The sequence below is a fragment of the Rhinoderma darwinii genome, chromosome 10, assembly GCF_050947455.1.
Source record: "Rhinoderma darwinii isolate aRhiDar2 chromosome 10, aRhiDar2.hap1, whole genome shotgun sequence".
NCBI lineage: Eukaryota > Metazoa > Chordata > Amphibia > Anura > Rhinodermatidae > Rhinoderma > Rhinoderma darwinii.
Genome location: NC_134696.1, coordinates 54,497,965 through 54,521,304, shown reverse-complemented (window position 1 = coordinate 54,521,304; position 23,340 = coordinate 54,497,965). Strand labels below are relative to the sequence as shown.

At 46.8% G+C, this 23,340-nt stretch overlaps 1 protein-coding gene across 2 annotated transcripts in view; it reads right to left on the bottom strand.

Moving 5' to 3' along the window:
* LOC142662070 (BAR/IMD domain-containing adapter protein 2-like) overlaps nt 1–23,340 on the bottom strand; it is a 216,472-nt gene that overhangs the window by 141,859 nt on the left and 51,273 nt on the right. Inside the window, exons 2-3 of one of the 2 annotated variants that reach the window (XM_075839946.1) lie at nt 23,059–23,119; nt 22,650–22,848 (exon numbers count right to left, since the gene is read on the bottom strand). In XM_075839946.1, coding sequence (XP_075696061.1) covers nt 22,650–22,697 — 48 coding nt within the window. In that variant the 5' untranslated portion in view covers nt 22,698–22,848; nt 23,059–23,119. The remainder of the gene's footprint in view (nt 1–22,649; nt 22,849–23,058; nt 23,120–23,340) is intronic. The other variant, XM_075839945.1, reaches the window with a different exon arrangement.

The following is a 23,340-nucleotide window of genomic DNA, read 5'->3' as shown; positions in this document are numbered from 1 at the left end:
ACTGTATCAGCAAGGTCTCCCCCAGGGCAAGGATTTCAAAGCAGACTGGGGTTTCAAGATGTGCTGTTCAAACTCTTTTGAAGAAGCACAAAGAAATGGGCAACGTTGAGGACCATAGACGCAGTGGTCGGCCAAGTAAACTTAGTGCAGCAGATTAAAGACATATCTGTTAGGGATCTGCCAGGTACTTCATCTAGGTATACTCCTGGGATTAATCAATCCACACCTGAGGCCAGACCTGTTCGACTGACACCATCTCCCACCAACCAGGGTGGCAGGCTCAGGAGTGGGAGAGCCTATCGTGGCCTGGTCTGTCGGAGTTAGCTCCGCCCCCTGTCCTTTATTACCTGCCCTGTTCTCTCCCTCAGTGCTTGTAATTCTTTTGGATTCCTGGCCCCACTGCTGCTTGCTCCAGCCTGCTTCTGCCGTGCTTCTGCCTTGCTGCAGTTCTGCTTGCCCTGCTTTGCTTTGCCCCTGGCTTGCTTCTGTCTCCGTGCCCGCTCGGGTGTACTCACTTCGTCCTGGTCCTGACTGTTCGTTCGCCGCTCCGTTTCCTCGTGGCGTTCCGTGGCTACTGCCCCTTCCCTTGCGTGTTCCCTGTTTGTTTTCCTGTGCACTTAGACAGCGTAGGGACCGCCGCCCAGTTGTACCTCGTCGCCTAGGGCGGGTCGTTGCAAGTAGGCAGGGACAGGGCGGTGGGTAGATTAGGGCTCACTTTCCCTTCACCTCCTTCCTGCCATTACATAATTACAAGCCCTTACCTAGTCTACCATTTCTCCTACGCTGACGCTATCATGGACCCCCTTGAGACCCTGACCCAGCAGATGCAGGGCCTCTCCCTACAGGTCCAGGCCCTGGCCCAAAGGGTCAATCAGGGTGACGCTGCTTTAGTAGTACCCCTCACCTCACCTCTAGAACCCGACCTCAAGTTACCTGACCGGTTCTCAGGGGACCGTAAGACGTTTCTCTCCTTCCGGGAGAGTTGCAGACTGTATTTCCGCCTAAAGTCCCACTCCTCAGGTTCCGAGAACCAGCGGGTGGGTATCATCATATCCCGACTCCAGGAAGGGCCCCAAGAGTGGGCCTTCTCCTTGGCTCCTGACGCCCCTGAACTTTCCTCTGTTGATCGTTTTTTCTCTGCCCTTGGACTCATTTACGACGAGACTGACAGGACTGCTTTAGCCGAGAGTCAGCTGGTGACCTTACGTCAGGGTAGGAGACCGGTTGAGGAATACTGTTCTGATTTTAGGAAGTGGTGCGTAGCTTCTCAGTGGAACGATCCGGCCCTAAGGTACCAGTTTAGGTTAGGATTATCTGACGCCCTGAAGGATCTGCTGGTTAGCTACCCCTCGTCTGACTCCCTTGACCAGGTTATGGCCCTAGCAGTACGACTTGACCGACGTCTCAGGGAACGTCAGCTAGAACGCTTCAGTGTGCTCCCCTCTGACTTGTCTGCGATCCCCCCCGAGGTCCCGTCTCCTCGCCCCTCCACGGAGGACTCGGAGGTACCTATGCAACTCGGGGCCTCCATGTCCCCTCGACAACGTAGGGAGTTTCGCAGAATGAATGGTCTCTGCTTCTACTGTGGGGACGACAAGCATCTACTGAACACCTGTCCCAGGCGCAAGAATAAGAAGCCGGAAAACTTCCGCGCCTAAGTGATCATCGGGGAGGTCACTTGGGCGCACAGGTATTTCCCGTTAATGTGAAACGCAATAAAATTTTGCTTCCCTTTCAGGTCTCGTTTGCTGGCCGGTCTGCCACGGGCAGTGCTTTCGTGGATTCTGGCTCATCTGCTAATATCATGTCTGTGGAATTTGCTATGTCTCTAAAGATGCCTTGTATTGATTTACCTTATCCTATCCCTGTAGTAGGAATCGACTCAACTCCCCTTGCTAATGGTTATTTTACTCAGCATACTCCTGTTTTTGAACTCCTGGTTGGCTCCATGCATTTGGAGCAGTGCTCTGTACTGGTGATGCAGGGATTATCGTCTGATCTGGTTTTAGGCCTTCCCTGGTTGCAGTTGCATAATCCCACGTTTGATTGGAATACTGGGGATCTCACCAAATGGGGTAATGAATGTCTTATGTCATGTCTTTCTGTTAACTCTATTTCTCCCCGGGAGGAGGTAAACACGCTTCCTGAGTTTGTTCAGGACTTCGCCGATGTGTTTTCTAAGGAGGCCTCCGAGGTGTTGCCCCCCCATAGAGATTACGATTGCGCTATCGATTTGGTGCCTGGTGCCAAGCTTCCTAAGGGTAGGATATTTAATCTTTCATGTCCTGAACGTGAAGCTATGAGGGTGTATATCCAAGAATGCCTGGCCAAGGGTTTCATTCGCCCCTCGACTTCTCCTGTAGGTGCTGGCTTCTTCTTCGTGGGGAAGAAGGATGGTGGTCTTAGGCCGTGCATTGATTATCGTAACCTGAATAAGGTCACCGTAAGGAACCAGTACCCACTTCCTTTGATTCCGGATCTTTTTAATCAGGTTCAGGGAGCCCAATGGTTTTCTAAGTTCGATCTACGGGGGGCATATAACCTTATCCGCATCAAAGAGGGGGATGAGTGGAAAACTGCGTTCAACACACCCGAGGGTCATTTCGAATACCTGGTCATGCCCTTTGGGTTGTGTAATGCCCCTGCTGTCTTCCAGAATTTTATTAATGAAATCCTGAGAGAGTACCTGGGTAATTTTCTTGTTGTGTACCTTGATGACATACTGGTGTTTTCCAAGGACTGGTCCTCCCACGTGGAGCATGTCAGGAAGGTGCTCCAGGTCCTTCGGGAGAATAATCTGTTTGCTAAGACTGAAAAATGTGTCTTTGGGGTACAGGAGATACCATTTTTAGGGCAAATCCTCACTCCTCATGAATTCCGCATGGACCCTGCCAAGGTTCAGGCTGTGGCGGAATGGGTCCAACCTGCCTCCCTTAAGGCGTTACAGTGTTTTTTAGGGTTCGCCAACTATTACAGGAGATTTATTGCCAACTTCTCGGTCGTCGCTAAGCCTCTTACGGACCTTACCCGCAAGGGTGCTGATGTCCTCCATTGGCCCCCTGAGGCCGTCCAGGCCTTTGAGACTCTCAAGAAGTGCTTTATCTCGGCCCCCGTGCTGATTCAGCCCAACCAAGAGGAGCCATTTATTGTGGAGGTTGACGCTTCCGAGGTGGGAGTGGGGGCCGTCTTGTCCCAGGGTACCAGCTCCCTCACCCATCTCCGCCCCTGTGCTTACTTCTCTAGGAAGTTTTCGCCCACGGAGAGTAACTATGATATTGGCAACCGCGAACTTCTAGCCATTAAATGGGCTTTTGAGGAGTGGCGGCACTTCCTGGAGGGGGCCAGACACCAGGTAACGGTCCTTACGGATCACAAGAATCTGGTTTTCCTAGAATCGGCCCGGAGGCTTAATCCTAGACAAGCTCGGTGGGCACTATTCTTTACCAGATTTAATTTCTTGGTTACCTATAGGGCTGGGTCCAAGAATATTAAGGCTGATGCTCTGTTTCATGGCCAATCCTCCTTCCAAGAAGGATCCTGCTTGTATTTTACCCCCTGGTATAATCGTCTCTGCCACGGATTCTGATTTAGCTTCTGATATCGCGGCTGATCAGGGTGCAGCTCCCGGGAACGTCCCTGGGGACAAACTGTTTGTTCCCCTGCAATACCGGCTGAGGGTACTCAGGGAAAACCATGACTCCGCTCTATCAGGTCATCCTGGCATCTTGGGCACCAAACACCTCATTACCAGAAACTATTGGTGGCCTGGGTTGCCTAAAGACGTTAGGGCTTACGTCGCCGCTTGTGAGGTTTGCGCTAGGTCCAAAACCCCTAGGTCCCGACCTGCGGGCCTACTACGTTCCTTGCCCATTCCCCAGAGACCTTGGACCAATATCTCCATGGATTTTATCACCGATTTGCCTCCTTCTCAGGGCAAGTCGGTGGTGTGGGTGGTAGTCGACCGCTTCAGCAAGATGTGCCACTTTGTGCCCCTTAAGAAGCTACCTAACGCCAAGACGTTAGCTTCTTTGTTTGTGAAACACATCCTGCGTCTCCATGGGGCCCCAGTCAATATCGTTTCTGACAGAGGGGTACAATTTGTTTCCTTATTTTGGAGAGCTTTTTGTAAAAAGTTGGAGATTGATCTGTCCTTCTCCTCCGCCTTCCATCCCGAAACTAATGGCCAAACGGAAAGGACCAACCAATCCCTGGAACAATATTTAAGGTGTTTCATCTCTGACTGTCAATTCGATTGGGTCTCATTCCTTCCCCTTGCTGAATTTTCCCTGAATAACCGGGTCAGTAACTCGTCAGGGGTCTCCCCGTTTTTCTGTAATTTCGGGTTTAACCCAAGGTTCTCCTCCGTCTCCCCTGGTTGTTCCAATAATCCTGAGGTAGAGGATGTTCATCGGGAACTGTGCACTGTCTGGGCCCAGGTTCAGAAGAACCTAGAGGCGTCCCAGAGCGCACAAAAGATTCAGGCGGATAGTAGACGTTCTGCTAACCCCCGGTTTGTCGTCGGGGATTTGGTCTGGTTGTCGTCCAGGAACTTGCGCCTTAAGATCCCGTCCAGGAAGTTTGCTCCCCGATTTATTGGACCTTATAAGATCATTGAAGTCCTCAACCCTGTATCCTTCCGTCTGGAGCTCCCCCCATCCTTTCGCATACATGACGTCTTCCATGCCTCCCTCCTTAAACGCTGCTCCCCGTCCTGGTCCCCCTCGAGGATACCTCCTGTTCCCGTTCTCACCCCTGAGGGGGTGGAATTCGAGGTGGCCAAGATTATGGACAGTAGGATAGTCCAGGGCTCCCTCCAGTACCTGGTCCATTGGAGAGGATACGGGCCGGAGGAGAGGACTTGGGTACCTGCCCGTGATGTTCACGCTGGGGTATTGATCAGGAGGTTCCACCTTCTCTTCCCCACTAAACCGGGTCCCCTTAGTAAGGGTCCGGTGGCCCCTCATAAAAGGGGGAGTACTGTTAGGGATCTGCCAGGTACTTCATCTAGGTATACTCCTGGGATTAATCAATCCACACCTGAGGCCAGACCTGTTCGACTGACACCATCTCCCACCAACCAGGGTGGCAGGCTCAGGAGTGGGAGAGCCTATCGCGGCCTGGTCTGTCGGAGTTAGCTCCGCCCCCTGTCCTTTATTACCTGCCCTGTTCTCTCCCTCAGTGCTTGTAATTCTTTTGGATTCCTGGCCCCACTGCTGCTTGCTCCAGCCTGCTTCTGCCGTGCTTCTGCCTTGCTGCAGTTCTGCTTGCCCTGCTTTGCTTTGCCCCTGGCTTGCTTCTGTCTCCGTGCCCGCTCGGGTGTACTCACTTCGTCCTGGTCCTGACTGTTCGTTCGCCGCTCCGTTTCCTCGTGGCGTTCCGTGGCTACTGCCCCTTCCCTTGCGTGTTCCCTGTTTGTTTTCCTGTGCACTTAGACAGCGTAGGGACCGCCGCCCAGTTGTACCTCGTCGCCTAGGGCGGGTCGTTGCAAGTAGGCAGGGACAGGGCGGTGGGTAGATTAGGGCTCACTTTCCCTTCACCTCCTTCCTGCCATTACAATATCATGCTTACTTCCCTTCGAAATCAGAAGATATCCAGCAGTGCCATCAGCTCAACTGGCAGAAACCAGTGGGACCCAGGTACACTAATCTACTGTTCAGAGAAGAATTGCGGCCAAAAAGCCATAGCTTTGACATGAAAACAAGGCCAAGCAACTAAACTATGCATGAAGAGGAACTGGGGTGCAGAAAAATGGCAACAGGTGCTCTGTACTGATGAGTCAAAATCTGTCTTCAGCGTAAAAAAGAACAAGGAGACCTTACATGAAGAGACAGAAGGATTTGAGGAAGCCCACATCCACATAAAATCTGTGGCTAGTTCTCCAAGATGTTTGGAACAACTTCCCTGCAGAGTTCCTTCACAATGGGTGTGGTGTGCAAGTGTACTTAGAAGACTTGATGCCGTTTTGAAGGCAAAGGGTGGTTACACCAAATATTGATTTGATTTAGATTTCTCTTTTGCTCATTCAATTTGTATTTTGTTAGTTGATTAAAAAAAACTATTAAAACTTCTATTTGAGAAAGCATTCCTACTGTCATGTCCGTGGCTGCGGGCCGTCAGGTTCACTCTCCCCCTGACGGCCGCAGCCATGGGTCGGTAAGCGCTGGCCCCAATCTCCTCCCCAGGAGACGCCAGTGCTCACTTCCACTCACCTCAGCCGGATCCTGTAGGGTGCTCGTGCCCGCTCTTTAAGAGTCAGTGTGCGCACCAGACTTTAATGAAGTATCAGCCCATGAGTACCCTGGACTATAAGAGTAGTTCAGCCCCTTGCTTCTATGCCTGAGCGTTGTTGTCGTACCCTAAGTTTGTCTATGCGATGGTCTCCTAGTGTGTTCCTGTTACCTGTATCCCGTGCTATCCTGGTCGTGTGCCGTGCTGAGCCAGAGTCGTGCTGTATACCACGCCTGTCCTGCTCCACTACGCCTGACGTCTGCCTGCTGCCTAGTCCCAGCCGAGCCTGCCTTGCTACTGTCCGAGCTGCCACAGGTACCTTATACGAACTATAGACTTTAACCTGCGCTCTGTTGGCCTGCTGCCATATCGCCAAGGCGGTACGGCCCAGTGGGTCCACGAACCCTACGTGGCACCTACTTCGCAGCATTTTTCCACAAATGCATACAATTTTTGCACAGTACTGTACATTAAGTCCAACAAAGATGTGGAGGATTTGTTGGCCATTTTCAGTGCAGATTCTGCACCCAATATTCACGACGGAGTACAGTACATTGCAAGTGGATATTTATAAAACCCCATTCAAACAGCGGAAAAGAATCCATGCAAATTTTATGCACGCTGTTGGTTTTCGAATCCCCAGCATGCCCTGGGTGTTGTAAATTTCTTCCCGATTTTTGCATCAAATTTCAACCTTTGTAATGCAAAGAATGAATTTTATTGCAAAATCTGCCTGTAATTATTTTGGCATATAAATTTGTGGAATATATCATGAATACTTTTTTCAGTGTATGGGATTTTTTTAAATTTTTTTATAATGAAAGTCCGTGAGGTAACATATGAAAAAATATGGCACTTTTCTGCCCGCCACTATCACAGTCTGGGTACTATAAGGGTATGTTCACACGCAGTGACCAAAAACTTCTGAAAATACGGAGCTGTTTTCAGGCGAAAACAGCTCCTGATTTCAGACGTTTTTGTAGCAACTTGCGTTTTTTTTGCGGCGTATTTTACGAACGTTATTGGAGCTGTTTTTCGATTGGAGTCAATGAAAAACGGCTCCAAAAACATCCCAAGAAGTGACATGCACTTCTTTTTCACTGGCGACTTTTTACGCGCCGTATTTTGACAGCGACGCTTAAAATTAAGCCTCGTGGGAACAGAACACCGTAAAACCCATTGAAAGCAATGGGCACATGTTTGTAGGCGTAATGGAGCCGTTTTTTCAACCGTTTTTTACGTCTGAAAACACTGCGTGTGAACATACCCTAATTGTGTAGGTTTAATCTGTGTGTCTTTTTTAAACGGCCTTATGCTGAAACTAATGCACTTGTTTGGCACTTTCCCCATTGAATTTACCAGGGAAAAACTGCAACAGGGAGATGTTACATAAATGGAAGTATGGGCAAGGCCCCACATGGCGGAATTGCTCTGGAATTCCGCTGCGGACACTGCGCAGTGTTAATCCGCAGCGGACCCGTTTCTCCATTGCCTTCCACTGCTTTTTAGTAGTGTTCGTTTAGACGATGCAGAAAATTCCGCTGCGGAGCATAGGCTGCAGTGCGGAATTTGGTGTCCGCAGCATACAATGGTTGTTGCGGACGTGTGGCGGACTGGTTGCGGACTCATTGTGGAAATTCTCCATTGACTTCAATGGAGCTTCTAAATTCCGCAATGAAGTCCGCAGATGTCATGTACATGTTATGTGTGCTGCGGAGCGTATTGGTTTTTTAACATGACATTTCTTCATTCTGGCTGGACCTATGTATTTCTAGGTCTACAGCCAGACTGAGGAAGTCAATGGGGCTCCCGTAATTACGGGTGACTACGTGTGTGCACCCGTAATTATGGGAGCGTTGCTAGGCGACGTCAGTAAATAGTCACTGTCCAGGGTGCTGAAAGAGTTAAGCGATCGGAAGTAACTGTTTCAGCACCCTGGACGGTGACTACCGATCCCAATATAGAGCAACCTGTAAAAAAAATAGTAGTTCATACTTACCGAGAACTCCCTGCTTCTTCCACCAGTCTGGCCTCCCAGGATGACGTTTCAGTCTAAGTGACGGCTGCAGCCAATCACAGGCCAATCACAGGCTGCAGCGGTCACATGGACTGCCGCGTCATCCAGGGAGGTCGGGCTGGATGCCGGAAGAGGGACGCGTCACCAAGACAACGGCTGGTAAGTATGAAATTCTTTTACTTTCACTAGGGAAAGTGCTGTCCCTTCTCTTTATCCTGCACTGATAGAGAGAAGGGAAGTACTTTCACCTCAATACGCAACGGCCAGTCCGCATCAATTTACTGCACATTTTGGGCAGATCCGCAACAGAATCTGCAACGCAGATTCTGTGCGCCATTGATGCGGACAGTTGCGGAAGAAATACACCACGTGGGGCCATGCCCTATTGCTGCACGTCTACAGCATTTCCATCTCCTGTGATACTTCGCTGTGGTGTTGGATGTTGGATTTTTCTTCTAATGATGCAGTGTATAAGTGCGCACCAAAGGGGACTGGCAGGAGACACCTCTTGCTGCCAAAATGTAAGCTCTATAAAAAGGACATAATGAAAACTGAAAATGTGAGATATTGCAGGGCAGGATGAAGGTCAACCCAATGACTAAAAAAATGAGTCCTGGCAACTAACACGTCACTTCTGCATTTGGATTTCCTTCCAATTTCACAAGAATACCCGAGCAACCTAACTCTGCAGTGATTTATGCCTCCCAGGCATAATATTTTATATCACTATGCAACTACAGCAACCTGATGTGAAGTGTATTTATAGGAACCTTATTAGGGCATGCCCAGACGTGGCGGAATTCTTCCGCAACTGTCCGCATCAATGCCGCACAGAATCTGCGTTGCAGATTCTGTTGCGGATCTGCCCAAAATGGGCATTAAATTGATGGGGACTAGCTGCTGCGTATTGAGGTGACAGTACTTCCCTTCTCTCTATCAGTGCAGGATAGAGAGAAGGGACAGAACTTTCCCTAGTGAAAGTAAAAGAATTTCATACTTACCGGCCGTTGTCTTGGTGACGCGTCCCTCTTTCGGCATCCAGCCCGACCTCCCTGGATGACGCGGCAGTCCATGTGACCACTGCAGCCTGTGATTGGCTACAGCCGTCACTTAGACTGAAACGTCATCCTGGGAAACCGGACTGGAGGAAGAAGCAGGGAGTTCTCGGTAAGTATGAACTTCTATTTTTTTACAGGTTGATGTATATTGTGATCGGTAGTCACTGTCCAGGGTGCAGAAACAGTTACTGCCGATCGCTTAACTCTTTCAGCACCCTGGACAGTGACTATTTACTGACGTCGCCTAGCAACGCTCCCGTAATTACGAGTGCATACACGTAGTCACCCGTAATTATGGGTGCACACACGTAGTCACCCGTAATTACGGGAGCCCCATTGACTTCCTCAGTCTGGCTGTAGACCTAGAAATACATAGGTCCAGCCAGAATGAAGAAATGTCATGTTAAAAAACCAATACGCTCCGCAGCACACATAACATCTACTTTACATCTGCAGACTTCATTGCGGAATTTTGAATCTCCATTGAAGTCAATGGAGAAATTCCGCAATGAGTCCGCAACCAGTCCGCCACACGTCCGCAACAACCATTGTATGCTGCGGACACCAAATTTCGCACTGCAGCCTATGCTCCGCAGAGGAATTGTACGCAACGTGCAAACGAACCCAACCACAAAGCTGTGGAAGGCAATGGAGAAACGGGTCCACTGCGGATTTCCGCTGCGTCATGTCCACAGCGGAATTCCAGAGCAATTCCGCTACGTCTGGCCATGCCCTTAGAAGCTCGGATAACATCTAGAATGGTCACCAATTCTGCAACGAGACACCTCACTATAAAATGTTTCTGGTATACAAACACTTTTAAATCGCCTTAACTAATTTATTAGGAAGTGACGCTATGAGCTATTACCTGAAATACATTTGTTGATTTAATTGCTCGCTTTACCTCGGGTTGAGGCACGGTGACAGCTCCTATATTCTCTCCATTCACAGAATACAGACATTGTAAATGGAACATGTACTCTGCTGACCGTGTAATACAGCAGCTGCAGGTAGTCAGAATTACCACCAGCTGCTGCACCTCTTTGTTATACAAAACTCATCCGCTCCGCACAAGAGTGATTCAGATAATATACAACGTAAGTTCACCAAAAGTAAGGTAAAATGATATACGGATATGCTACATATATTGCATGTACTCTAAGGCTACTGGTGTAGATATAGGAGTTGCAAAAGTCGCAACTTCAACTAGATTCAACATAGACCATCCAGCAACATGTGAAAAGGACATTATAAGGTCACATAATACATGTTCACATTTGTGTTTGAGGCTCCGTTGCAGATTCTGGCAAACTTGATTGGAAAATATTCATATCTGCTATATTCACATCTGTGTTGTAGGATCAGATTCTGTCAAAATTTGACTGGAATTATAGTGATGCATGTAGTGCTATTTTCCCCCATAAAAACAGACAGAAGTTAATGGGGTCCGTTGAGCGCAACTTGTATCCGTTATCCAAACATCTGCCCATTGATTTCAATGGGAAATACGGCGTTCTGTTTTCCGACAGGGCGTTTTTAAAAACGGCCGCATAAAAAAAACGCCCACGAAAAAAAGTGCATGTCACTTCTTGAGCCGTTTTTCGAACCGTTTTTCATTGACTCTATAGAAAAACAGCTGAAATTCAGGAGCTGTTTTCCCTTGAAAACAGCTCCGTATTTTCAGACGTTTTTTTGCTAAGCGTGTGCACATACCCGAAGTATTTCTTATTCAATGATAATATTCACATAATTAAGGTTTCTTGTGTATCCCAAGTAATTATAAATAAAAGCCCCAGAGTTCCATATGAAAATGCCTTGACGTTCTGGGCATTACAATACGACCAGCAAAACACTCAACAACTTGTGCTAAGTGCTGAAAACCCGAGCTGTGAGCCCCAGTGGCACAGAAGGTTGCCATAGCTGCAGCTCATTTCACATTATTTTCCTGAACTTCATAACAGCCCAAGGGGTCTGAAACAACTTCAAACTTGCAAGGATGTTTTGAGCTGACATTATTTGTTCCGTGGCCTTTGTAGTTTCTAACCAGCTGGCATGAACTTCCCGTGTGCGTTCACTACGACTCAGGCTTTGCGCCTTGAAATCCTGCATGACACCTCTACAAACAAAAACAGCTTGTGCCTGTAGATCTGGTGCTACATTCAGTAAATAATAATGTGCAATATCTATGATACATTGTTACATTTGGATACTTTGTAGAGGTTTCATTCAGAAGCAGTAGACAGATGAAAATGTCCCCTTATTCAATCTGTTTATATAATGCGTGTTGGAACCAAAGTAAATATATCAAAACATATTAGATGAGACGTCTAAGATTACAAAAAAGTTACTATGTGATTTACGTTTAACAAGCAGCACAAGGAAACATCTCACGGGCGTCCCATGATGCCCCATTATACTTGTTTTTTTAAAATAAAATTCTGCACTGTGTATCAGCAGCAACAATTTTAATATACATTATAGCACGGCCCTCTTGTAACATAACTGTCTCAGACAAAAACTGGCCTAATTGATTTAATGGCTTTTGGAACCTAATGTACAGTACCTTTCTGGAGCCTTTCCCCTTAAAAGCTCAGCCGTTTGTGCTGCAGACCTCTCTTCCTCCTCCTAGTTGACTAACACAAAGTTGTTATCATTGTCTGCCATGTTGCAGATACCGGGGAGCTGCAGTCCAGTCACCGGTCACTGTTTCTACAAACCTGCTAGCTTACATTACACTTTCCACTCCTTCCCTCCCTCCTATACTCTGTTATGCACAGATTGAATCGGCGCTGAGGCTGCTGTAATCACAGGACTATATTAACTTGCAAATTCCCTTTACAGACACACAAAATTCTTGTAATTCCCTGTTTGGGTAAGATATTGAGTTTTTTTTGTCTTTCTAATGGGAGTTTTACACTGTACGATTATCGGGTAGACGAGCGTTCATGTAACATGTAACAATATAATTCTGTGTAAAAAGGGCAAACGCTCGATCATCTGCTGGTCATATCGTTTTAAAAAAGTGAAATATTATCGTTGTCGGCAGCACATCTTCCTGTAAACAGAGAGATGCGCTGCCGACATGATAATAATGTATGGGAACGAACGATCAAAGTAACAACCGCTCGTCCGAATCTATAGCTCCGTTTGACCGGAGCAAACAAGCACCGATCAACGATGTCTCGTTGATCGGCGCTCGCTGCTCCGGCTGCTTATCGGCTGGTGTAGCCTTAACTCTCGCTTTGCTCTTTCAGCTGAAATCAGTAGGGACGGTGTAAAGGTCTGCAGTAATTCAAGTCTCATCCGACTTTTCCCCATATTGGAATGAATGGACTGTGCAGTTTGCAGGTGAATTAAGCTACCAAAAGACATAGACCATTCAGTTTTTAATTCTAGATTTGAACTGGGAATTAACACATGCGAGGTACATATTCTAAGGCTGGGTTCACACGACCTATTTTCAGGCGTAAACGAGGCGTATTATGCCTCGATTTACGCTTGAAAATAAGGCTACAATACGTCGGCAAACATCTGCCCATTCATTTGAATGGGTTTGCCGACGACCTGTAATTTACGCGTCGTCGTTTGACAGCTGTCAAACGACGACGCGTAAATTTGACTGCCTCGGCAAAGAAGTGCAGGACACTTCTTTGGACGTTTTTGGAGCCGTTTTCTCATAGACTCCAATGAAAACAGCTCCAAAAACGGACGTAAAAAACGCCTCGCAAAAACGCCCCGAAAAACGTAAGGGTACATAAGGGTACAGCAGTACTGTTAACGACATGTGATGGTTAGGGGGGCCCTGGTAGTACAGATTTTGCATTGGGCCCCAGCGTCAAGCTAGGCCTCTGTCTATATATTCACATAAAATAGAACAGCTTTTTTTGCCTGAGCCCTGGGTAATGAGGTTGTTTATCCTGCAGTGGGATATCCTGGTGTATATAACAGACTATTCATACTGCCCATCTTTACACTTATTCAGCACCGTGGGGACAGTAAAACACTGTTCCGGCTTCTCAAACTAATCTCAGCGTCTGAGCTCTTCTTTGGCAAAGTGGATATAATCTACCATGCTTACATTTTATACAGCAATACACATTATGCACATGCCAGGTTTGTTATATCACAAAAATATAGACCTTTATTAGTTTTAATAATTATACCGTTATATGAGGATGGTAAGAAACTTCCATTGAACTATATGAAAGAAAAGCTATTCTCGTACATGTGATACATGTGACATTTTAGGGCACATGGGCCTCATGCACACCACCGTAGCCATGTGAACGGCCGTGATTTTTGGTTCGGCCAGCCGCGGAGTGTCACCCGCAAGCCGCCCGCAAATCGCGGGCCGTGCACATATCCGCGTGCATTATTTTCTGTGAGCCTGGACCACAAAACATGGCCGTAATAAGACGTTCTTTTTGCGGTCCAGGCTCCTGGGCCATGCACATGTGCATGGGCCCATTGAAATTAATGGGGCTGCAATTCTCCCGTGGATTTTCGGGGGAATTGCGGCCACAAAAGCACGTCGTTTTACTGCTGGGGTATAGAGTCTTAAACATGCCCCTCTCAAAACTGTCCGTTTTAGCATTTTTTTCTGAAAATAAATTATAATTTACACCGAGCGCTTTATGTAAATTACCAGAGTAGAGTCTTGAGATGAGCCCAACAGCATCCTGCGCATACTCCGTGTTCAGATGAAGCTGAGGCCAGTACACCAGGACTCATCTCAGGACTCTTATCTGGTCATTTACTTTATGCGCATGCTATATTAGAAGTTCTTAATGGACAGCTTTAACCCTTTCAGGACCAGACTTTTTTTTTTTTGCTTTTGTTCTTTCCTCCCCGCCTTCAAAAAGTCATAACTCTCTTTTAGTTTTTCGTTGACCCCGTCATATGAGACTTTATTTTTATGGGACAAATTGTACTTTCCAATGGTACTATTTAATATTATGTGTGATGTAATGGGAAGCTGGAAAAAAAAATCAGAATGGTGTGGAATTGAAAAAAAAACAGCAGCTCCGCCATTTTTCTTATGGGTTTTGTTTTTACGGTGTTCACTGTACTGTGAAAGTGACATATTACCTTTATTCTGCGGGTCAGTACAATAAGTAACTTTAAAAAAAAATTCAAATCTTGAAAGAAACAAAAAATGTTTTGCATCGCCATATTGTGACCCCCATAACTTTTTTTATTTATGTGTATAGGGCTGTGTAAGGCGTCTTTTTGTAGGGGGAAAGATGTAGTTTTTATTAATACAGGCATTTTGATCACTTTTTATTACATTTTTTTGGGGGGTTGAAGTGGCAAAAAAAACTGTGATTTGGCCACTGACCTTTTTTCCGCTACGGCGTTCACCGTATTGGATAAATATTTTTTAGAGTTTTATAGTTTGAGCATTTTAGGACGTGGGGATAACCTAATATTTTCATGTTTTATTTTTTGTTTATTTTTATTCGTGATCTAGGGAAAGGCGGTTGATTTTAATTTTTATATTTTTTCATTTTTAAACTTTTTTTTAAATTTTTTTAAATTTATTTTTAGCCCACCTAGGGAGCTTGAACCTGCGATTATTAGATCGCTTATGCCATGGACTGCAATATCACAGTATTGCAGTCTATGGCAAAATCATTACATTGCTATTGAGACCTGCCACAGGCGGGTCTCAATAGCAATCTTCCTATGGCAGGGCCGAGTGCGTTCACAAGGCTTCCAGCTGCAATAGGAGCACACTGGCTCACAAGATCTCATCGCACATGAGCCAGTGACCGGCCCCAAAGTGAATTTGGCAGTAAAAACCCCTCAGATGCCAGTGGTCACTTCTGACACCGGCATCGGAGGGGTTAAATGCTTGTGATCAGAAATGTCTCTGATCTCAAGCATTGCTGCTGGGACCCTGGTGTGCAACACAGCACAGACCTGGCAACTATGGCACCCGCTCGGCTTCAGAGCGGGCACTATTTTTAAAAAACCTTTCACTACGTAAATCGGAGGAGGAGCGATGGAAAAGGGTTAAGAGAGCATGTTTAGTATGCTAGACCACAGCAGTATAACATCAGGCATTTTGTACCCTAATATCTAGTGACAGTTTCCCTTTAAAGGGGTTTTCTATGTTTGTTTGTTTTTTGCCTAACCCTCTTCTTCTCTCCAAGGTGCCCGCTGATCCGGTGTGCCGCTGCATCAAAACTTTGCAGAAGCACTCAGGTCTGTACCTGCACCCACTCCAGCTATTACTCTCTGACTGCATGGGACACATCCGCAGCAGGGATACACTCTCTGTGCAATGCACGGTTGTCTCATACATTGGACAGAGGGTGAGGGGGGGGCATGTATGATTATGAGTATGGATGCAATGTTTACATGATGTTGAGATCCGGTCAGCGGGTGACATAGAGAAGGAGAGAGGGAAAGCCATCTTATTCGATATGACCAGGGCCGCACGCGAAAGCCCGGAAGCGCGCACCCGTCAATGGTGACTGAAACGGAAGCTGTGCTTTCACTTTCCGTTGCGGGGTTCACCCGACGGAAATCTCAGACGGAACCCCGGAACGGAAGCGAACGGTGATGTGAACAGGCCCTAACACAAAAGTTTTGTATTTTTTTAAGCTGGTTCACAAAAAAAATAATTCCTAATTCTACTGGACCAACTGCCTATTTAGAGACAGGCAGCAGCTCCAGGAGCGACATCATAAGGGTAGGAACACACTAGGTGGATATGCTGAGTAAAACTACACAGCTTATCCGCCCCGGTAGCTGCAGGGAATTCCGCCAGCAAAACCGCACCAAATAGTGGCGCAGGTTTCGTGAGGTATGTCCGCTACGGGAATCCTGCAGGGAAAAAAAAGTTTAGACTTGCCCCGGCCGTAGTTTAGGTGACGCATCTCTCTCTTCTGAACGTAGCCCCGCCTCCTGGGATGACGCTGTAGACCATGTGACCGCTGCAGCAATCACATGGGATGAAACGTCATGACAGGAGGCCGGGCTGCGCTAAGAACCTTTTTTTTTTTTTCTCATTTGTGATTTTTGCGGCAGAACCGCAGCATTTCCACAACAGAGGAGCAGCGATTCCGCAGAATAAATTGACATGCTGCGGCTTAAGGCTATGTTCACACGGAGTATTTTGGGGGAGGAATATCTGCCTCAAAATTCCGTTTGGAACTTTGAGGCAGATTTTCCTCTCCCTGCACGCCGATTTTCGCGCCGTTTTTCGCCCGCGCCCATTGAGTGCCGCGTGCATAAAACAGCACGAAATACACTTTCTCTGCCTCCCATTGAAGTCAATGGGAGGTCAGAGGCGGAAGCGCCCGAAGATAGGGCATGTCGCTTTTTTTTCCCGCGAGGCAGTTTTACTGCTCGCGGGAAAAAGACGCCGACGCCTCCCATTGAAATCAATGGGAGGCGTTCTCGGGCCGTTTTTGCCGAGTTTTGCGACGCGGTTCCCGCGTCAAAAAACTCGGCAAAATACTCAGTGTGAACATAGCCTAAAAAGCCACACTGCAGGTCAATTTTTTTTGCAGCGTGTGAATGAGATTTGTTCAAATCTCATCCACTCTGCTGCGACTGTAATACGCTGCAGATTTTCCACAATAAAATGTGTTGCATAAAATCCGCAGTGTTCATGCCTAGTGTGTTCCTACCCTAAGGCCGGATTTACACAAGCGTGTGCTTTTTGCGCGCGCAAAAAACATGGCGTTTTGCGCATGCAAAAGGTCCATAACAGCTCCGTGTGGCAGCAGCGTATGGTGCGCGGCTGCGTGATATTCGCGCAGCCGCCATCATTATGACACTCTGTAGCACGTGGTGCTTTTCTGTTTTCATTCATAGTTTATACGGCTGCGGAAGTGCTGGGCGTGATTTTCACGCACCCATTGGCTTCAATGGGTGCGTGATGCGTGAACAACGCACATCTATAGGACATGTCGTGAGCTTTATGCAGCGGACACACGCTGCGTGAAAATCACTGACAGTCTGCACGGCCCCATAAAGTAACATAGGTCCGTGCGAGGCGCGTGAAAATCACGCATGTTGCACAGATGTATTACACGTTCATCTGAATAAGCCCTAACAATAAGGCCCAGTTCGCAGAGTTTTTGGGCCTTGATATTGACTCGGACACTGCGTCAGAATCAGCACCAAACAACTTCCAAAACCGCCTCCCATTGATTTAATCTGAAATCAAATGGGAGCCAGTCACGGAAAAAAGAAAAAGCAGCACATCCTTTCTTGCCGCGGTTCCGCCTCTGACCGCCCATCAAAATCAATGGGAGGCAGAAAATGCATTTTTCGCTGCGTTTTTTGTCTGCTGTCCTCAATCGCCGCGGGCAAAAAACGCGGCAAGATAGTGTGGGCAGGTCAAAATCTGCCTCAAAATTCGGTGCGCGCTTCCAGGCGGTGGCGGGTGCGCGTTCGCGGACGCTCACGAGTGCGCACGCGCGGGAGTTTGCGGGTGCACGCGATCGGTCGCACGGGCGGTGTTTGACGGCCCCCATGACGAGAGGGGGAGCCCACAGCTCACGACATTCTTTTGGTGAAAAAAACGGGCCCCATTGCAGGGGCCTGTTTTTTTTCTACCAAAGGCAAGTCGCGGCAGTTGCCGGGCCCCCCTTTCAATTAGTTTTGGCCGGGCCCCTCACATCAGTACCCCTAATACCCCCCTGATGGTGGTCCTGGGTAGCATGATATAGTGCTGGACGGAGTACCGTTAACAGGCGGTGCCACGGTAGGGGGGCCCAGAAAATTTAGCTGTATGGGGCACCTGAAATTCCTGATATGACTAAGGTAAAATTCCAAAAACCTGGAAAACCACTCATTATTTACAATTTATTGCAGCTTTTGATGCAGATTTTTAGGCCAAAGCCAGAATTGGTTTCAAAAGGAACGGGAAATATAAAAGGAAGAACTTGTACTTCTCCTTCCTCCTGGATCCACTTCTTGCTTTAGTTAAAAAATCTGCAGCAAAATTTGCAACAAATCACGATCTGTGAACATAGCCTAACATCTGTTCTCTAATCAGAGAGTGCAATATTTGTGGCTATCCACGATCATGTAACTATTGGCAAAACATAGCAGTGAATGACTGGATTTTAAACCATAGTGGGTTTCTATTGCATTTTATATTTTGAACTACAATAAGTGTTATATTTTAATCTAGTGATGAGTAGCAAAGGGTTATTTTCTGCTTTGGCAAATAGTAATTATATAGCAGTACCAGACATAACCCATGGACAGTTGTGGCGCTGTTTCTGGAGGATAGCAGCCGTGTTTTTCTTATCCTGGACAAGCTTTTTAATGGACATCTTACTAGTTCTAAACTAACTTTCGAGACACAGATCAATAGACTTTTAGGGTATGTTCACACAGGGTGGATTTTGAGCCCTGCCATACTGTGGAGAAATTACTTTACAAAAGTTGGGGTTTTAATTTGCACTGCCTAATTCCAATACATTTTGCAAAAGACCTGTGGGGTCTGAATGCTTACTGTACTCCTAGTTAGATTCCTTGAGGGGTATAGTTTGCCTAATCGATTCACTTTTGGGGGTCTCCACTGTTTTGGTCCTTCATGGCTTTGTAAATGCAATGTGGCACCTGAAAACCATTCCAGCTAAATTTGTGCAAAAAAAGTCAAATGTATTGCTGAAGTATTGCACTTTTGCTGCAGTTTTTCCCATTAAGTTCAATGGGGAGGTAAAAGCCGCAACAAATAGAAAATGTTGCAATTTTTGTGCCAGAAAAGCTGCGATTTCACAGCAAAAATTTAAAAGTCAATACTTACTTGGCATTGCTATAGCGAGGGCTCCTAGTCCCCCCAGCTGGTCTCCGAGCAGCCCAGCTTTCTGTTATTATTCAGCTTGGGCCCCCCTACCCCTCCCCAACACCACAAGACCCATGCCGCGCCTATGCCCAGCCGCCTTACCCAACAGCCCCCACACAGTATAATGCTTCCTGTAGCTGCCCCCATACAGTATAATACTCCCATAGCTGCCCCCCCACACAGTATAATGCTCCCATGGCTGCCCCACACACAGTATAATGCTCCCCATGCAATATAATGCCCCCATACAGTTTAATGCACCCCATAGCTGCCCCACACAGTATATTACCTCCCATAGCTGCCCCACACAGTATAATGCCCGCATAGCAGACCCCATACAGTATAGCGCCCCCCATAGCAGCCCCCATACAGTATAATGCCCCCCATAGCAGCCCCATAAATGCCCCCATACAGTATAATGCCCCCATAGCAGCCCCATACAGTATCATGTCCCTGATAGATGCCCCCACACAGTATAATGCTCCCCATAAATTCCCCCATACAGTATAATGCCCCCATAGCAGCCCCACACAGTATAATGTCCCTCATAGATGCCCACACACAGTATAATGCCTCCCTTAGCTGCCCCCACAGTGTAATGCCCCCATAGCTGCCCCACACAGTATAATGCTCCTCATGGCTGCCCAACACAGTATAATACCCCCATACAGTATAATGCCCCCATAGCAGCCCCATACTGTATAATGCCCCTCATAGCTGCCCCGACACAGTATAATGCCCCCCTTAGTTGCCCCCACACAGTATAATGCCCCCATAGCTGTCTCCCCACAGTGTAATGCCCCCATATGTGCCACCATATTAGCCCCCATACAGTATAATGCCCCCATACCGGTCACCCCAAAGTGTAATGCCCCATAGCTGCCACCATATCAGCCCCCTATACAGTATAATGCCCTCATAGCAGACCTCACAGTATAATGCCCCTCATAACTGCCCATCACAGTATAATGCCACCCATAAAGTATAATGCCCCCATATTAGCCCTATACAGTAGAATGCCCCTAATAGCTGCCACCATATCAGCCCCCCCCCCATACAGTATAATTCCCCCAGATGTGCATAATAGAAAAATAATAAAATGACTTAGCTATCCCCGTTTGCACGACGGGTGGAGGAGGAGATCCTTCTCCTCCTTTGCGCTGTTTTATGAGTGACCCGGCGCAAACAGGTGCGATGACGTCACTAAATTGTGCCAAGCCGCTAATGGCCCATGGCACAGTGAATGCTGGAGCAAGGAGCTATCAGCTCCTTGCTCCAGCATTAAATTCAACTGTATCTGCGTCCTGAGGACGCAAATACAGTTGGAATCGGGACCTCGGTGAGTGGCTCGTGACCCCCCGGAGGTCTTCACACGACCCCCCAGGGGGTCACGACCCACAGTTTGTAATGTATTGTATCGTGGGGGGCCTGTAATTTAAAGCCCCCCCCTCTCCTCTCTCCACCGCAAACACAGACAGTACAATACAACACACATACATTACGGCCCCCATTGCAGCTCAACTGGAGTCCTCCATTCTCTTCCGCACCGGCTCTTCCACAGTGGCTGGAACGCCCCTCACGTGACATCGCGGTCACATGGTACACAGATTGTACCATGTGACTGACGTCTAAAGGAGCCCTGTCCGTAACCAGGAGGTGCCGGCGCCATGGCACATAAAGAATTAGTATTAGCGCACTGTGTGGCAATGGGGGCCCTGTGGGCCCCCCAGGCTTAGGGGCCCAGTCGCAGGTGTGACCGCTGCGATCCCTATAGCTACGCCACTGACCCTAACCTTAGGTCTGGGCTTATATTACCAGTGATGTAGATGGGATGCAGTGATCTACCTCTGTATTTCCATCAATTGCACCAGGGTCCCCACATTTTACTGTCTATTACAGCTTTTTAAGAATTAGACGTGTAAGTCCATAACCTTGGTTAACGCCATGCAAACCCTCAAATACATCATATGGCTTATATTTATTTATGAATGTGTTTGCTGTTGAAACTTATTTTTAGAAGATCATTTCACATCTGTTATTTCTAAAATCCAACCTTTTTTCTTTGGCAGCCCCTACAATTAAACACTGGAGAGACTCAAGGAAGCATTAGCCAAGATGAGGCCCTGTAATACACAGAAAGGTGTCAGGCTCCGTCAGACAACACCACAATGTCACCGTGCAATGAGGGGTAGTCAGACAGGCAGGACACTGTGAATGCCATTCCCTATGTGGCATGTACAATTAGTGTTAAAGGGAAACTCCAGTGAAAACAAAGTATTCCATTTTAATTATTTAATGACAAATTATTTTTCAGTGTTAAATAAGCTCTATTTGTTGCCTAGTAACAACAGCTGCAACTGGTGGGTGACTACACTGAATCTCTGCACTCCTGTGTAGTCACTCACTATTCTGCATTAGTGCAGCATGTCCACTGTCTGGAATGAAGAAGTGGCCCCTGCTCCCCAGTACTAGATATTGAAAAATAAAAAGTTAAATGGCGGACTTTGGAAGAATTTTGTTGTACATGTTACAATTATCTGCATATGTGTATGGATTATGTTGTGAGGACGGGAATATTTACCATTTTTTTCATATTTCTGCAACCATCAATGTATAAAGGAAAGCATTTTATCTCTGTTAATTATTCCAAAATTTACGTAGCATTCATTCTAGAACAAGCCCTTATATAACATTAGGATGTTACTTATTAGGTGACTTATTTCCACTAAACTTGATATCTTTGTACTGCAAAAATCATAGGTGAAGACCGTGCTGTTATATTTAGGACCATGTTAGTGTCAGAATACCAAGAAAATAGCTCCCTTCCCCCATCCTAAATGACAGAAGGGTTAAGTGGACCACAGTGAACCGTGCACAATGCCCCCATTAGCAGATGATTAGTTTACCCCAAACATTCTCTCCAGTATGAGGCAGAGTCCGCTCTGCACAACCCTGTGAGGAAAACTAAGGATATCATTGAGGTTATGATCCGTAAACTAGTATCAAACATGATAGTAAGTCATTTCAGGCCAGTGAAGCCATTCTGATCAGTTGTCCACATGTTTTTTGTTTTTTTAACAAATCATTGGTTATACCCATTATATTGTTATCATTTAATTTCAATGTTTTACAGAATTGGCTAATCTTATAGAACAGATAAAGGACTGTATAACTTTTCCAGTAATGCTACTGTAGTCTGCTCTTTGCTTACGTGATCTTTATCTGTAATTTGAAAATGTAAATTTAAGAACGCAAATACATAGAAATCATTAGATAAATTCATAGAGCAGAGCTGAGTGTGTCCTTTGGCACAACTCATTGTAAAATCACTGTGATGGTAGTCTGTAGCCTACAGTGCCATCATGGTGCAGAAAAGATGCAAACCACAAGGAGTTAAATGACAAATTTAGCACCACTACATCTTTAGGAATGACCACTAAAGTAATAAAGAAGAAGAATGAAAGGTATGCCGAGGGTGAAGACCCCCCTTTAAGTACATGCGAAGAAGATAATCTCTTCATAGAGTACTTACTCGGTATACATTCTCTGTCAGTCTGTTCACCTCATCGGACCTGGACATGTTGCTTGGCTTGGAGCTGTTCACATGGAAAATAGATGATGGACACAGAGCTGGATCCCTGGAGATGTGGAGACAGAAGTTGCCTCTGTGATGTTGACCACTGACCACTGCTCTGGAGTGGAGGGTTGGCAATGGGAGGGAGGAGAAGGGCCTGGGGAGGAAACAGGATGGGAGGGAGAAAACAGCCTCAGACAAAAGTTCTGCAGCTCAGAATAAAAAAAAACTTCCGACCAATAAGGGTTTTGCTCTGCTGTCCCCCAGCTGACTATGTGCTCTGCATAAAGGGAGGATTCTGCTTGACAGAAAGGGAGGGGCTCATTCTCTAGACATCTGGGCCAGTCTGAAAAAGGGGTCTCTTAACCTTCAAGCCTTTGACTTCATCCATAGTCTCTTTCATCTTTCCCCTGACACACCAATTTCCCCTGTGAATGAATGGGAGACATGACACGGTAAACAGTTTAATCCTGTAACCAGAAGTCTCCACGTAGAAGTAATGAATGGAGCTATGTTTTAAGGACTATTTTCGGCTTTTTCTAAGTAGCCTTTTTGGACAAGAGTTTACTTGTTTTATGTAAGCCGTATGAACTTGAAATCTATATAGACTTTAGTGCAGAGCTTAAATAAGGCACTTATATCAAACCTC